This window comes from Sceloporus occidentalis, unplaced genomic scaffold (assembly GCF_023333645.1).
Source record: "Sceloporus occidentalis isolate IW3139 unplaced genomic scaffold, rSceOcc1.0.p SCAF_1, whole genome shotgun sequence".
Taxonomy (NCBI): domain Eukaryota; kingdom Metazoa; phylum Chordata; class Lepidosauria; order Squamata; family Phrynosomatidae; genus Sceloporus; species Sceloporus occidentalis.
In genome coordinates, this window is record NW_028316981.1 from 6,933,986 (window position 1) to 6,950,309 (window position 16,324).

The 16,324-nt window shown below is 44.0% G+C and overlaps 2 protein-coding genes across 2 annotated transcripts; both read right to left on the reverse strand.

Moving 5' to 3' along the window:
• Positions 1-1,539: 1,539 nt before the first annotated feature.
• Positions 1,540-5,736, reverse strand: LOC149320540 (uncharacterized). Its single transcript, XM_089506017.1, has 3 exons — positions 5,698-5,736; positions 5,483-5,603; positions 1,540-3,713 (listed from the first exon to the last, which is right to left on the reverse strand). The coding sequence occupies exons 1-3, from the start codon at positions 5,710-5,712 to the stop codon at positions 2,563-2,565; spliced, it is 1,287 nt and encodes a 428-aa protein (XP_089362143.1). The 5' UTR covers positions 5,713-5,736; the 3' UTR covers positions 1,540-2,562.
• LOC149320541 (zinc finger and SCAN domain-containing protein 30-like) lies at positions 5,713-7,461 on the reverse strand. Its single transcript, XM_089499859.1, has 4 exons — positions 6,888-7,461; positions 6,596-6,713; positions 5,784-5,911; positions 5,713-5,745 (listed from the first exon to the last, which is right to left on the reverse strand). Exons 1-4 carry the CDS (start codon positions 7,299-7,301, stop codon positions 5,713-5,715), a joined length of 693 nt encoding a protein of 230 aa, XP_089355985.1. The 5' UTR covers positions 7,302-7,461.
• Between the last annotated feature and the right edge of the window lie 8,863 nt (positions 7,462-16,324).

Sequence of the window (16,324 nt, forward strand, 5' to 3'; positions counted from 1 at the left end):
GCATTGCTTGGCATTTTGCATTAACAGGAGTTTGCATTAATGAAATGCTGCTTCAATGACGGGACAACAGCCCTGTGATCTGAAAGCCATTCGCGGGATTGTGGTTAAAGATGGGATGGGGACGGTGGAGCGATCCAGTCCTTATCCCATCCCCATGTGATAATCTTCCCAGTCTGATAGGCAGGCAATAACCAGTTGTTTTTTTGGTTCGAGTTAAAGTTTTTATTATAACAGCTTTTAACCAAAACATTCTGAGGTACCGAAATCAGGACACATGGCCATAGCAGGGACCAGCTTTAAGTTTCACTCCCAGTAAAGCTCTTTCCCACTGATCAGTGCTTGCCAACACATTCCCTTTTACCAATCACCACCTGCCAACACATTCTTTTCTTTATGAGGCAGCTAACTCCTTATATGGCCTACTATCCGCCTACAAGTACTTCTAAGATGATTATGGCCTTGCCCACTTAAAGTGACTTCTCATGACATGGCCCTCATGAGGTGTTAGCTGTAAAATGTTGTTACAGTTCTTTGCTATAAATTAATTCATTTTTACTAATTACCTTGATTATTTGCCTACTTGATCACTTCATTAATGCATTAGTAGCTATGCATTTTTGTTGCCATATTCATAACAGTGTCTGTTTAAACAAACCATTGCAGTTTGCACATAAGTCTAGGATTTATTTATTAGATTTCCATTTTTAAATTTTTTTACCCATCCTGATTTCTTATATTGTTTAGTTAGAGGATTAATTTATTTCATTGTGACGTCTCTGAGTTGTTCTCTTCGTCTTTTTAGCATGGCCCACTCATTTATAAACTCCAGTCTTCATAGAATCATAGAGTTGGAAGAGACCACAAGGGCCATCCAGTACAACCCTCTTCTGCCATGAAATAAGTCTCAATCAAAGCATACTTGACAGATGATCATCCAGCCTCTATTTAAAGACCTCCAAAGAAGGAGACTCCACTACACTCCGAGGGAGTGTGTTCCACTGTGGAACAGCCCTTACTGTCAGGAAGTTCCTCCTAATGTTCAGGTGGAATCTCTTTTCCTGGAGCTTGCATCTATTGTTCTGTGTTCTAGTCTCTGAAGCAGCAGAAAACAAGCTTGCTCCTTACTCAATATGACATAGCTTCAAGTATTTAAACAGGGCTATTATATCACCTCTTAACCTTCTCTTCTCCAGGCTAAACATCCTCAGCTCCCTAAGGCGTTCCTCATAGGACATAGTTTCCAGAGCCTTCTCCATTTTAGTCACCCTCCTTTGGACACACTCCAGTTTCTCAGTGTCCTTTTTTAATTGTGGTGCCCAGAACTGGACACAATATTCCAGGCGGGGTCTGACCAGAGCAGAATATAGTGGCACTATTACAGTGGACCCTTGTTATATGCTGGGGTTTGGTTCCAAGATCCCCCGTGGATAACAAAATCCGTGGATGTTCAAGTCCCATTAAATATAATGACATAGCAAAATGGTGTCCCTTATAAAAATGGAAAATCAAGTTTTGATATTTGAAATTTATACTTTTATGAACATTTTGAAACCACAGATGCTTGAATCCATGTATAAAAAAAATCAATGTATAAGAAGGGCCGACTGTACTTCCCTTGATCTAGACATTAACCTTCTATTGATGCAGCCTAAAATTGCATTGGCCTTTTTAGCTACTGCATCGCACTGTTGACCCATGTTCAACCTGTGGTCTACTTGGACTCCCAGATCCCTTTCACACGTAGTCTTGTTCAGCCAGGTGTCCCCATCCTATATACGTGCATTTCATTTTTCCGCCCTAAATGCAGTACCTTACATTTCTCTGTGTTGAAATTCATTTTCTTAGCTTTCTAGTCTATTCAGGTCATTTTGAATCTTGATCCTATCTTCTGGGGTATTAGCTACTCCTCCTAATTTGGTGTCATCTGCAAATTTGAAGGCTCAATGCATGGGCCAAAAGCCCCATGTTCTCCCTGGCTTGATATTGTCCTAGACCACTTCTAATTAACCTATTATAGTATTTTTCCCCATGTTGATTCTAGAATTTTGTGAAGGCGGACATTCAAACAACACAGTTGATTTTTCAAGTATTTCACCTAACATTGTACTGATGGTATCAGTGTTTGTATCTGGGTTCTCCTTGTCCTATTATTTTTTAAATCAATATGAGCTTTCTCTACCATAAAACATCTTTTGAAAATTCTTTGATGTGAAAAGGTACCTTGTCTTCTTATGCCTTTTTCCAAGTTCTAAATTTTTAAATAGGTTCAATGGATTCTCCCATGAACTCTTTGAAGAGGATTTTTTAAAACTAAACTCCAAGTATCTATATGCACTTTCCCCTTTGAGAACAGTTTGTAACTGTTTGTTCTTGATTGACATCATTTCCATACTCCTGGCATTTAAATGGATTTTCCCTGTGTGCAGATTTATTAAAAGTAAGATACGTTTTCTGACTGAAATTTCCCCCAGCAAAGTTAATTTTCTAAAACTCATTCTTGACACTTAAATAGTGTCTTTCCTGCATGAGTTAATTGATGGATAGTAATTTGTCTTTTCTGAATTAAACTCTTTCAAAACTCTTAGCATTTGAAGGGTTTCTCCCAGTATGATCTAACTGATGACCAGCAAGGTTACTTTTCCGACTGAAACCTTTCCCACATTCCTGGCATTCAAATGGTTTCTTTCCTGTGTGAACTGCTTCATGAGAAGTGAGTTGGATTTTCTGACTGAAACTTCTTCCACACTTGAAACACTTAAATGGTTTCTCCACAGAGTGAGTTAATTTATGACGAGTGAAGTTTGACTTCCAGCTAAAGCTTTTTCCACATTCCTGGCACTGAAATGGTTTCTCAGGTACATGAGTTGCTTGATGATCTACAAGGCTTCTCTTCCAACTGAAACTTTTCCCACATTCCATGCATCTAAAAGGCTTCTCTGCAGTGTGGGATAATTGATGTTGGACAAGGGTCCTCTTCCAACTGAAACTTTTCCCACAGTCCATGCATTTAAATGGTTGCTGTACAGCATAAATTGTTTGATGAGCTGTAAGGCTTTGCTTCATACGAAAACTTTTTCCACATTCCAAGCATTTAAAAGGCTTCTCCCCTGTGTGAGTTGCCTGATGACGGATGAAATTTTTCTTCCAGGAGAAGTTCTTTCCACATTCCAAACAGTTAAAGGGTTTCTCCCCTGTGTGAACTGCTTGGTGAGAAGTTACGTGTGCCTTCTGCTTGAAGCTCTTTCCACACTCTAAGCATTTAAATGGCTTCTCTCCTGTGTGAGCTGCTTGATGACGAATGAAGCTTATCTTCCGACTGAAGCTTTTCCCACATTCCAAGCATTTAAAAGGTTTCTCCTCTGTATGTCCTTCTTCAATGCAAGTTTGGTGTGTCTTTTCACTTGAGCTCTTTCCACACTCTAAGTCTATTAATGATTTCTCCCTTGAGTGCAATCTTTGGTATGGTATAAACTGTGACCTACACCTAAAACTATTGCCACGTTTCATACACTTAAACGGTTTCTCTGTTATTTGAGATGTTTCATGGGAAGTCAGGTTTTTCCTATAATTTTCAGTCTTTCTACCCTCACCATCCCTAAAAGATTTCTCCCCTTTGTCAGTTCCTGTGTGAAGATTAAGGCTTGCTTTGCAGCTGACGTTTCTTTCACATACAAGACACTCACTTCCTTCTTCACCCCCACTCACATCACCACCTGGAAATAAGAAAAATGTGTGCTCAGAGACTGAGAGAGAACAAAAAGTTGAATTAACAGGACTGTTTAACAGACATTAATTTTAGCTTGAGGAAAAAAGTACTCTTCAAGATCCTAAGAAGGAAAGGAAGACTGATAAAGAAATAAACAAGACAAGAGAACGAAATATGATTTCATTGGAAATGTGATTATATTGGTATTTTACTATAAATTATAAATAAAGATTATTTTTTTAAAAAATGTGAGCAGGCTACTGGAAAGATAAATGGGATTCCAGAGCTTGTCCATTGATATTCCTGGGAAGCCTGTGGCAGAGATTGCCCAAAGCAGAAAGTTCTTTGAAGGAACTCATAGGTACTTGCATCCAGGAAAGCATGAACCCAGGAATCATTGGAGTTTATTTCATGGCTTAAAAACCTGATTTATCCCTGCTGCATTGAAGTCTCTTTCCAGATAAAGTTGGGGATTATCATATGCAAAATGCCGCAGATGCCGTCTCCCCGCTGAATTCTCACTAACTTTTGGCTAGAAGCTGCGCTCAGCCAGTCTCTTTTCAAAACTGGGAAGCTCTCAGCTTTGCAAATTAGTTGGCTGAACACGGCTTCTGTCTGGCATTCAGCTGGGCAACTGCATCGGTGGCATTTTGCGTAAGATAATACCCATTTTATCTCGAAAGAGACTTCAGCCATGCGAAAAACTCTATCTTTTCTCAACCAAGCGCAACTGGATAAGATAAGATATATGGTCCTCCTCCTTAAAAATAATGAGGAAAGAGGACTGAAATGGAACACACAGCAGCTACAGCAAATCCTCCATAAACAAACTTCTTTCATGACCAGTAATTTGAATCTATTTTCAGTTGGGGGAGGGCAGGGAAAACAAGCTCTTCAGCAGTTCCCATCCTATGTTCTGAGGAACCCTTAGGGCTCTATTTGTAATTCCCATGTGCTCTGCAGCCACTCCAGGAAAATGAAAGAAATAAAAATTGAATGAAATTAAAAAATAAAAAACAAAAAATAACACTACTCCTAAGCACCATTAACTTTCAAGACATAGAGGTAGGCCTCTTAGGGGCTTTGCCATGGAAATTGATTCTAAAAAGGGATCCGAAATTCAAAATGGTTGGGTACCCCTGTTCTACATAATCTCCCTTCAGATATTTAAAGATGGTTGTCATATCATATTTCAACCTTTTCTACTGTAATTTCAACCTATACATGTCCTTAAGCTGTTTCTGAATTTGTTACCTCACATTTCAGTTAGCAACCTGAAAACTACATCTGGAAACCAAGCCCTATGAGAAACTGCTTTGGGAGCTGGGTACGTTTAGCTTGGAGAAGAGAAGATTGAGAAGAGACATGATGTCAACTTCTAAATATGTGGTCATCAATACACCTTGTGTTCTCCTCCAATTTATGATTCTATTTCATGGCATCAAATAAGCAAAAGATGGCTGCTCCTTAGAAAATGAAATTTAATTTTTATTGGTGGTTAGAAGTAACCAAAGCAAACGATAGGAGAGGCAGAGTAGGCTCTTTGAGAGCATACCCCACACAGTGTTGTTAGCTTGGCATCACACCTGAATCTAAAATCATGCACTGTAGCCTTGGCCAAGGTCTGCCAGCTTAGTACTTCCTATGAAGACATCCCTGAAACCATCCAACCAGGAATGGGACTGCTGAAATGTAACATGATGGCATGAAGGAACACGGTATTTTACTATTTCTTGCAAGCTAATTTGATCTAGCATGACAAGAAGGGAGCCTTACCCAGGGAGGCCACAGTCTCCAAATTCTCCTCCATGACTTCCCTATGCAGAGCCATTTGGTCTGGATCCAGAAAGCTCAATTCCTCCTCGCTGAAATGCACAGCCACCTCTTCAAAGGTGACCTCGAAAAAGAAATGACACCTGTTACCTAAACAGGAAAAAGCTTATTGTTGCCAAATGTGATTTAATTTTTTGCATAAAAGTACTCAGAGCCACCTTACTGAACAACATTCACTGAAAGAAAGGAAAACAGAGTAGTTCTTCCTGGTCCAGAGAGATGAGCAGGGAACCAGATCCCCAGCCTGATCCCTACTTGAGCCTCCAGGGAATTTGGCTCCTACCTGATCCAGGCTCACAGAAGTTGTTCTCAGTGTATCAACAGTAAGAGCAGATGAGCTGTAACATTTTGGCCATGACTGTTTTTCCTTGCCTGGAGGGAAACAAAAGGCAAAACTGCCTCACTGATGTGTTTTCCTACTCATGCAAACAAAACCAAAGACAAATAAAGGAGGCAGTTTTGGGAGACTCAGAATGTCCAAGGGGTTGATGGGGGTACATGAAATTATGGGAAAATGTCAGAACAATTGGCCAAGGAAGACTGACTCCTAAAGGAGCTTACCAGGGAAGCCCTCAGAAGGAGACAATATCACTGAGGACTCACTGGCATTTTCGCTGGCAATATCACTGAGGACTAACTGAAATGTCGAACTGGAGGTGCAGAGGTTTCTCTGACTCTGGAGGCTGGCAATATAGTGCAAGTCCTAGGTTCTTCTCACACATAAAGGGAGTAAAAGCTGAGGATACCTAAGGTGTTAAATCAGAGAACCTGTCCTTTATCTGTCCTTACACCTTCTGCCAGTTTTGTATCTTTGCCAAGAGATGCATCAGCTGAGTGTTTCATTCTATGTAGAACTCAACCCCCCCTTTTTTAGTGTAATGGCTCATTCAAAGTGCTAGTTTGCAAAGAAACGCCTTGAACACTTGAGGCTCATCATTTACTGGAGACTGATCCCTTCTCCAATGGGCTCCTTGGGGGAGCAGATATACACTCCAGTTATTTCAGGCACACTCAAGACAGGGAAATTAAGATGGGAAACACCCTATCATTTTTTACCTATTTTGGTCATGCTTCGATCATCCAGCTGTACAATCCACCTGGACCGTACTCTCTTTCCAGAGCCTGAGAGACTCTTTGCCATAGGACAGTTCCCAGCCTCTTTTACAACGACCTCCTTAAGGGAAAAAATATAGCACCAAGCATTAGAAAGAGAAAGATCGGGGGGGGGGGGGGGAAACAGGAGCAGGTTCACATCTTCTTCCTTAATGATTTCTGGAAATATTGAGCAATAAATTGAGCCAGATGCTTACAATATCTTTGAAATTACTGGGATAAAACTCTCCCTCACCTGCTGCTTTTTCTGTTTCTTCTCCTCTGCCTGGCTCAGAAGGAAACCCTCAGCCAGGGCCACTGCTTGGGAACTGGTCTCTGCCCCACATTCCTTGACCCAGGCTGCCATCTCCAGAGGAAGGACAGACAGGAACTGCTCCAAGATCACCAGGTCCAGGATCTGGGCCTTTGTATGTTGTTCTGGCTGCAGCCACTGATGACAGAGAGCATGGAGTCGGCGGCAAACCTCTCGGAGCCCCAGAGCCTCCTTGTTGCAGAACTGCTTCAAGTGTTCATGCTGAACATCTGAACTGAACATATCTTCTGTCAGGCTCTTCTGTATGATTGTTCTGCAGAATTTTCCACTACTCCCAGCTTGAAGACATGGGTGGCCTTTTCCTAATTCAAGGCCAGCTGAGCTTTGCTTTTCCATCTTTGACTGGTGCTCTTAAGTAGCTTCCACGATGGCCAAGGAGGCTGTTCTTATTTCTACCAGATCTTCCTTCAGGGCAAAAGACTGGGAATACCAAGCCCTAGAAAGAAAAGAAGATGTTTTGTGAACGAGGCATGATAAATGATCTTTTGAGGTGGAGATACTGACTGCTCAATTTAACTCTAGGTATTTGCCCCCCCCCCCCCAGCAGAGCAACACCATGACTGAAGGGAAAGCTAGAGGAGGTGTCCTATCCTTCTGGGCCACAGAATGAAACCTTGACCCTATCCAGTATCCATCCAACAGCTGTGTTGCTATCAATGCATTCCCAATCTCTCTGCTTCCCATTGTGCATCCCTATGATGTCCACCACCGAACTGTTACATGGATTCGTAATTGGTTGACCAGCCAAACCCAAAAGATGCTCAATAATGGCTTCTTTTCATCCTGGAGAGAAGTGACCAGTGGGGTCCTACAGGGCTCTGTCCTGGGCCCAGTGCTATTCAACATCTTTATCAATGACTTGGAGGACAGAATGGGGCATAACAACAAATTAGGAGCAGTAGCTAATACCTCAGAGGACAGGATCAAACTTCAAAATGACCTGAATAGACTAGAAACCTGGGCCGAAGCTAACTAAATGAAATTCAACACGGAGAAATGTAAGGTACTGCACTTAGGGCGGAAAAATGAAATGCACAGATATAGGAGGGGGGGACACCTGACTGAACAAGACTACATGTGAAAGTGATCTAGGAGTCCAGGTAGACCACAAGTTGAACATGAGTCAACAATGTGATGCAGCAGCTAAAAAGACCAATGCGATTTAAGGCTGTATCAATAAAAGTATAGTGTATAGATCAGGGGTCAGCAACCCCCAGCCCACGGGCTGCATGCAGCCCGGCAAGGCCGGGTGACCAGCCCGAGCCCGGTCCTGCACCGGCGGCAATCGGCGGCAGGACCGGGCCCCTCGTGCAGCGCCTTTGGGAGGGCGCCGGCCTCCTTTGACCTCTCACATGAGAGGTCAAAGGCTGCTCGTGCAAGAGGCCAAAGGCCCCCCGCCCTCGCACGAGAAGCCAAAGGTCTCTCGCGTGAGCACGCAGGGCCTTTGTTGGGCCATCGGCCACCTTTGACCTCTCGCGCGAGAGGTCAAAGGTCTCACGCCCTCACCCTCCCGCGAGAGGGCAAAGGCTGGGAAGGAGCCCGCGGGGCTGGGAAAGAGGAGGCGGCTTCCAGTGCTGGCGGCCCTTGCCTGCTCTTTCCAGGCCTGTAGGAGCCCCACTGCGGTCGCCGGAGCCCTCCAGCAGGGCTCCAGGGGCCGCAGCGGGCCTATAGGAGGCCATACATCCCCAGGCCTCCCTCCGGTGAGAGGCCTGGGGCTGCAAGGGCCGTGGAGGCGGCCTGCCACTCCGGGGCTCCGTCACGGCCCGTGCAGCCCCAGGCCTCCCTCCGGAGAGAGAGATCTGGTACTGCAAGGGCCGTGGAGGAGCCCAGGATGGCAGCATGCCCAAGCTCTTCCCTTCGGCCGAAAGGGCCCCTTGGATCCTGTTCAGCCGAAGGAAGGGACCAAGGAGGACAGGGCGGGCAGATGCCTCCTCCTCCCAGCGGGGCTTCGGCAGACCTGAGGTGTCCTTCGGAGGACACCTCAGGCCTGGTGAAGCCCCGAGGAAAGGAGCAGGGGCTGCCGGCCTCGTCCTCCTCCTCCCCACGGGGCTTCAGCAGACCTGAGGTGTCCTTCAGAGGACACTTCAGGCCTGGAGAAGCCCCAAGGAAAGGAGCAGGGGCCGCGCGCCTTTTGCTCCTGCCCCTCACGGGCCCTTACTGGTCCCCAGCTGTCTCTGAGAGGCAGCTGGGGGCCAAGGAAGGGCAGGAGGAGCAGGTGCACGCCTGTCACCCCCTCTCCCAATCCACCCCCCCACTTCTAGCTGTCTCTCAGACAGCTGGAGGTTGGGAAAGAGAGCAGATAAAGCCCCACCCCCGGAGGGTGGAAGCTCCGCCCAGGCATGTGGCTCCGCCCCGGAGGGTGGAAGCTCCACCCCCGCTTCGCCCCCCCCCCCCCAGTTGTCTGAGGGACAGCAACCCGGCCCCCGGCTCAAAAAGGTTGCCTACCACTGGTCTAGATCAAGGGAAATAATAGTTCCACTCTATTCTTCTTTGGTCAGGCCCCACCTGGAATACTGTCTCCAGTTCTGGGCACCACAATTAAAAAAGGACATTGAGAAACTGGAGCGTGTCCAAAAGAGGACGACTAAAATGGTGAAGGGTCTGGAAACCAAGCCCTATGAGGAATGACTTAGGGAGCTGGGGATGTTTAGCCTGGAGAAAAGAAGGTTAAGAGGTGACACGATAGCCCTGTTTAAATATTTGAAGGGATGTCATATTGTGAAGGGAGCAAGCTTGTTTTCTGCTGCTCCAGAGACTAGGACCCAATGAAGCAATGGACGCAAGCTCCAGGAAAAGAGATTCCCCCTCAACATTAGGAGGAACTTCTGACAGTAAGGGCTGTTCAACAGAGGAACACACTCCCTCGGAGACTGGTGGAGCCTCCCTCCTTGGAGGTCTTTAAACAGAGGCTGGACAGCCATCTGGCGGGGATGCTTTAATTGAGAGTTCCTGCATGGCACGGGGTTGGACTGGATGGCTGTTATGGTCTCTTCCAACTCTACAATTCTATGATTCTATGAGCCTATCAATCAGTTGAAGAGACTCAGCAGATGCCTGAAGAATAACCAGGCTCTTTCTTTTCCCATTCAGCAGTTTAGTTCAAGATTCGAGTAGTCAGTGGCATCACTAGGTTTGGTGTTACCTGGTGTGCTAACACACACACACACACACACCTCCTCCCATACCACACCATACAGAATCCTTAGGAATATTTTCTGCACTAATGCCACTCATAAATTGTCAATCCAATACAGTATATCACTGAATTTAACAGTAATAGTTGTGACATGAACAACTGGCACAATTAAAACTGTACTTTTAAATTACACTAAATGTATTTACATCTACATAGTTTCCTATGCTTCAACCAAACATTTGATAAAATGTGATTTTAAAAAAAAAATTAAAATTTAAAACTAAATTTTTTTAAATTTAAATTTTAAAAAAACTGGTGCCTCTCCTTTTTCCTCCCACTGAACCTCACCCCGCTCAGATCATCTCTTCAGCATTTTAATAGGACACAAGTAATGTCACAGCCTGTTTTCCCAAAAGGTAGATGTTAGAGGAGCAGCAGTGTCACCCTCTCTTAGGTTGTCACCTGGTGCAGTCGGCACCCACTAGTGATGCCACTGAGAGTAGTAGTAAATGCTCCCCAATTCCAAGGAAAGAGTGGGTCAGGCATCTGGCCCAAACGCTTCCCCACAGGTAGACTATGAGGCTAAAATCAAGGCCCCAGAAAGAGCACAGGGGAACAATACTGTTGTTCAATACAACTACAGACCTGAGTGTTGGCTGGACATCTCCACCTATAAAGTAACACAGCGGTTTACTGAGAGTAACAAAATTCCTGGCTCCCAGATCTTCACATATGTACCTTGTTCTGGATGGATTTAAGATTCCTATTTTTCCTAACAACTTTCTAAGGATAAAGTTAAATATTCCAGCTCTATTCAAGAGCTTTGTTGATCTTAAAACTGTATGATAACTGCTTTATCTCTTGCTATTGGCAATACTTCTTTCTGATACTGAAACTTGGCTTCCTTCTGACCACAGCTCATGGGCTCCAGATACCTGAACCTTGTTTGCACCTCAGTTAAAACAGTACAGTTAGCTCTCAACAAAGACACAGCCTTCTTATCTGAATTTGATTGCACTCATACTTTGTATGAGGGGAAGAGTCTGGGTCAGACACTTCCACCTTTCTCTGGGACTAGGGATGGAGGCTTTCTTCCTCATAAAATCACAGTGCTGGAATAGACCTGTAGACCACTGGGTTCAATTCCCCCACTTAATCATAGAATCATAGAGTTGGAAGAGAGTCGCACTGAAGGACCTAGAGATTCCTAGGGAGAACACTCCACTAGGCCTTTGTAGCTCCTCCAGCGCAATTCTATGGTCAATGTCTGGCAGATGTTGGCCACTGAGTTGCACTGGAGGACCTAGAGATGCTTAGAGAGGTGTTCTTTCAGGTAAAAACCTAGTGTTTTTGTTATTTGTGGGTTTTGTACATTCACGGGGGTCCTGTGCCCCTAACCCCTGCCAATGTGGAGGGAGAAGTGTACAGATCTTAAGCCAATAATCTTCCTCCTTCACACAAAACAAAAGGCATCTATCTCCTCAGGGAGATGTTTGAACAGGGAAACTCACTTTTGCCACAAAGATATTTTGCTTTCTCACATGAACACCAACTGACCCCAAAGAGCTATATATCATCTTTCTCAGTCCTTGGAAAATGTAGGGCAAGGAAGGGACCCCCATTGCCTCTTTTTATGGGTCCCATGTCTCTCTCCTTTCTAGGGGGGCATGAACAGCCTTTCATGGCACTCTCTTCTGTCTCCCAAGAAGTGGGTTTATTCCCCCCCCCCCAAAAAAAAGCCCAGACAAAAATAAAATAAAGACCCAGCTGAGCCTGAGCTCCTGACCCCAAAGCCCTCCCCCCTCTTGACCTTTTTCCTGCCCAGAGGGTCTCCTTCCATCTTTCTTATTCTCCACCCAAAGACCCTCTGGCTGCCCCTTTGGCCAAATATGCAGTAAAAGAGAAAGAAAGAAAGAAAGAAAGAAAGAAAGAAAGAAAGAAAGAAAGGGTGAGCCCTCTTCCCACCTTCTCTGCCACATTGGTCCTTTTCCCTTCAGGAGGCTGCCCTTCCCTTCCCTCCTGGGCTCCCAGACCCTCCCTGGGAACAGGATTCGCACTCAGGACCCAGAGGAGAAAGGAAGGGATCTTGGCTGGGAGGAAGAGCAACCTTCCCTCCTCCTCCTCCTTTTCCTCTTCCATTGTTTTCTTCCTCTCTAGGAACCCATTTCCTTCATTTTAACCCTTGGGAAGCCAAAAAGCTCCATCTTCCTCTGAGAATCCTGGATCTCTCATCCTTTTGCTTCCTTGGAGGGTGCATTTTTCTTAAAAAGATGTGTTACATTTCCTTGGCATGACTTTCCTCAAAAACTCTAGTATCCCATCCTTTCCCCAACCCTCTTGAGGCAGTCTATAGGCAGACCTCAGTCAGGAAAGGACTGTTAACTATTTCCAGAGAACTGATCTTTTTACACAGTCAATGGCCTGTTACAGACAGCCAAAATAAAGCTGCTTCGAGTCACAGTGGAGGTATGGTGTTTCAATGATGCAAGAGTCCAGAAGCCACACCAAAGCCATGCTCCAGTCCTTAGGGCTGGAGCGTGGCTTTGGTGCGATTTCTGGACTCTTAGGACGCATGCATCATTGAAACACTATACCTCCACTGTGACTCGAAGCAGCTTTATTTTGGCTGTCTGTAACAGGCCTTTGTTTCTTCTTCATCTTCTGTCTAGCTAAAACCTTTTAGGCAGCTTCAGCATTTTTAGGAGGAGGATGAAGGAGGGCTGGAAAGAGAGAGAGGGAGAGGCCTTTAGTGCCATGTTACAGAAGTGCATCTGGAGTAAACAACGCTCTTTGTCCACTTCCTACCTCTCTTCCTTCATACTTTCCCTCTACAAACAACCCTGCGAGGAAGGCCAGGGTGAGAAAGTCAGTCCACAATGGACAGAGGAAAACTGGGACACAGAAGAAGTATCTTTTCTTTGTCTTGCTAATGGGGTTTCCATTTTATTTCCTTGACTTTGTGCCTCTTTGTTCCCCAGCCAGAACCCACAGGGCAGGAGGCAGAAGTGGCCTGCCAGCATGGATATCCCGCCATACCCTTCCGCACTGAAGAAATAATCCAGTTTGGCACCACTTTAACTGCAATGGCTCAATGCTATGGAATTCTGGGAATTGTAGTTTGTTGTGGGACTAGAGCCTGCTGGCAGAGATGGCTAAATTTCTTTTGATAAAGTACTATTCCCAGAATCCCATAGCACTTAGGTATGGCAGTTAAAGTGTCTAATTAACAAATTGAAATGTGTAACAATTTGTAAACTGCTCTGGCAGCCTTAATTAAAGTGGAGTCATACTAGATTATTTCTGCAGTGCAGATGCACAACACCACCAGCAGCAGCCTCTTGACAAAAGGCAGGCCTGTGTGTGACTAACATTGTCATATCGTTCTTTCTCCAGGATGATTTTTTTAAAAGTTCATTAAAGATAAAAATACAGACAAGAAACACAAGACAAACAAACAAATACAACTATGAAGTACAAAAATTACACATTGGTCCTTCACGTTTCTGTACAGGCTTCTAATTTGTTATCAGTTCCAGTTCAATATGATGTATGTCAATCTCTTAATAGGTTTTAACTGGTCAAAATAAGGGGATGTTGAGGCCTAAACAAAATGTGTCTGAATGATATCAAGAATTTCATAAATCATTTAAAAGTGTAACAAATATAAAATATCCAAAAAACTCATGGTCTTATGACAGGTCTAACTTGGAAAGTTAAGTGTTTAGTTCTCCTTTTTTTCATATACTCAAGCAGAGGGTTCCAGGTTTTCTTGTTTTCTTCCCAATCTGAGTCTTTTATGAGTAAATTTGTCCATCTCAACCAAACTAATCTATTCAGCCACTCCCGAGTATCCGGAAGCTCTTTTTCCTTCCAGTATTTGGCAAATACTAATCTTGCCGTCGTGGACATGTAAAATAAATTTTTTCCATATTTCTGTTCCAATTGGATATCCATAACCATACTTAACAAAAAAAAATTTGGAGGTCAAAATTTAAGTTGCAATCTAAGATTTCCTTCATTAATTTATAACAATTTAACCAATATCTGTTTGCCACTTTGCATTTCCTCCAGATGTGTATATATGAGCCGACTGAAGTTTCACATTTCCAACATTTATTATTGGGGGATTTGTATATTAATGCAATTTTGGCAGGTGTTAAATGCCATCTTGTTTGCATCTTGAAAAGGTTTTCTTTTATGTCTGAACAGATTGTATGTTTATACCTTATCTTCCAATTTTTCTCCCATTGTTCTAATGGGATGCTTTGTTCCAGGTCCTGGGCCCATTTGACCACTTCTTGTTCAGTGTCCCATTTTAGGAGAAGATCATGCAGGTTGGAAATTGTGTATTTTTCCTTAGATTGCAACAAATTATACAATTCAATATTACCAGTACCAATTCCAGGCTCTTTATTGCCATAGTTGTATCTACTCAACAGTTGCCTGTAAAGAAACCAACCCGTTTGTATACCTTGCTCTTCCATTTCTTTTTGTGTTTTAAATCTAAACTTAGAAGTGGTTGCTTCTTTCACTAACAAATCTTTATATGTCAGCCATCGACCATCTACAAGATTAGTCTTTGAATAATGCCTCATTCGGAGAGGCCCAGAATGGGATCTGTGGACAAAGATGGATTTTATACTTTTGCCATGCCTTGAAAAGTTATTTTCTTATGAAATGGTTTAGAAAGTTTCTCTAGGATGATTTTGACATCTTAGCCTTTGCCTAATTAAGCAGCCAGTGAAGCAATGAAAGCTTGCAACATATTTTTGTGCATTTTGCTTGGTGCCATGAAGGCATTGCTGTTTTGTGCATTTTGGATATTAGTGTGCATTGCTATGTGGACAACACAGCTACCGATGGATATGTCACATTTTCCTCATTATCCTCAAGATCCCTCCTTAGAGCTGCTATTATGGCATCAAAATGCCTGCTATTCTGAACAAGAAGCTGTGTTGATCAGTGGATTCAGTGTGGTAAAGCGGGATGAACAGATCTCTCTTTCGGGTCTTGAATGAAAACAGTCAGACACAGTTGTAGAGAATAAAAACAGTAGGGATTTATTATATAACAATTGAGTTGAACTACTGCCACTGGAAAAGGTGCTTCTTCTTAGGTCTTTAATCATAAACTGCTGCCTTTTCAATATAATTTCTGTATTAATAAAATGGGGTTTAAAAACAAAGCCCATATCTGACCTGATCCTGGAATCTAAGCAGGGTCAGCTCTGGTTAGTACTTGGAAGGCACTCTGCCAACAAAGGTGCTGTCGGTTATATTTCAGAGGAAAGAACTGAAAAAACTCTTCTGAGTATTCCTTCTCTAAGAAGATCCTATGAAATTCATGTAGTTGCCTTAAGCCAAAAGGTGACTTACATAGACACATTCACACACACAATGAGTTTTAACTATGTGTAACTGCCTGCAGGGCTACTAATTTGTTACCATTCTTCTTACTGTAGTGATCTCTTTCTTTAACTACAGTGTTTGCCTCAGAAACTACCTTAAGGAGTTTGGGATCTTGATTGCTGTCTAGCAGCCCAGGGGGGACCGGCAGTAACTTTGTTGCTGCGACGGATTATTAATACATCTCTGAGGGAAGGGCAATTTCCATCTGAGCTAAAATTGGCCATTGTAAAACCTTTATTAAAAAAGCCCTCCCTCGACCCCCTGGTATATAATAATTATCGGCCAGTTTCACTGCTGCCATTTTTTGGGAAGGTGATCGAGAGGGCGGTTGCAATCCAGCTTCAGGCGGTCTTGGAGGAAACGGATTATCTGGACCCATTTCAAACTGGCTTTCGGGCGGGTTACGGGGTTGAGACAGCCATGGTCGCCTTGGTCGATGATCTCCGTCTGGGCATCGACAGGGGAAGCGTGTCCCTGTTGGTGCTCTTGGACATCTCAGCGGCTTTCGATACCATAGACCATGGTATCCTTCTGGGGCGCCTGGCAGAGGTGGGAATCGGGGGCACTGCGCTCCAGTGGTTCCGGTCCTACCTCTCCAGGAGGTCCCAGATGGTGCAGCTGGGAGACGTGTGCTCCGATGAGAGGGCCCTTAAAACTGGGGTCCCTCAAGGAGCCATTCTGTCTCCCATGCTATTTAACATTTACATGAAACCGCTGGGAGAGATCATCCGGAGACATGGGGCGCGGGGTTATCAGTACGCTGATGACACCCAAATAATCTTCTCTATGTCTCCGACTGATGCAGTGACTGAGGA

Bases quoted from the DNA above. Each gene is read 5' to 3' on its own strand.
- LOC149320540 (XM_089506017.1), bottom strand. The intron at 3,714-5,482 runs GTAAGGCTCCCT...TCTTATTTCCAG, and splicing joins GGAGACTGTGGCCTCCCTGG to GTGGTGATGTGAGTGGGGGT.
- LOC149320541 (XM_089499859.1), bottom strand. From the start codon at position 7,301: ATGGAAAAGCAAAGCTCAGCTGGCCTTGAATTAGGAAAAGGCCACCCA. The intron at 5,912-6,595 runs GTAAAAAATGAT...GTTTCCCTCCAG, and splicing joins TCGAAGCATGACCAAAATAG to GCAAGGAAAAACAGTCATGG. The intron at 5,746-5,783 runs GCTGGGGATCTG...TCTCTGGACCAG, and splicing joins GAGGCTCAAGTAGGGATCAG to GAAGAACTACTCTGTTTTCC.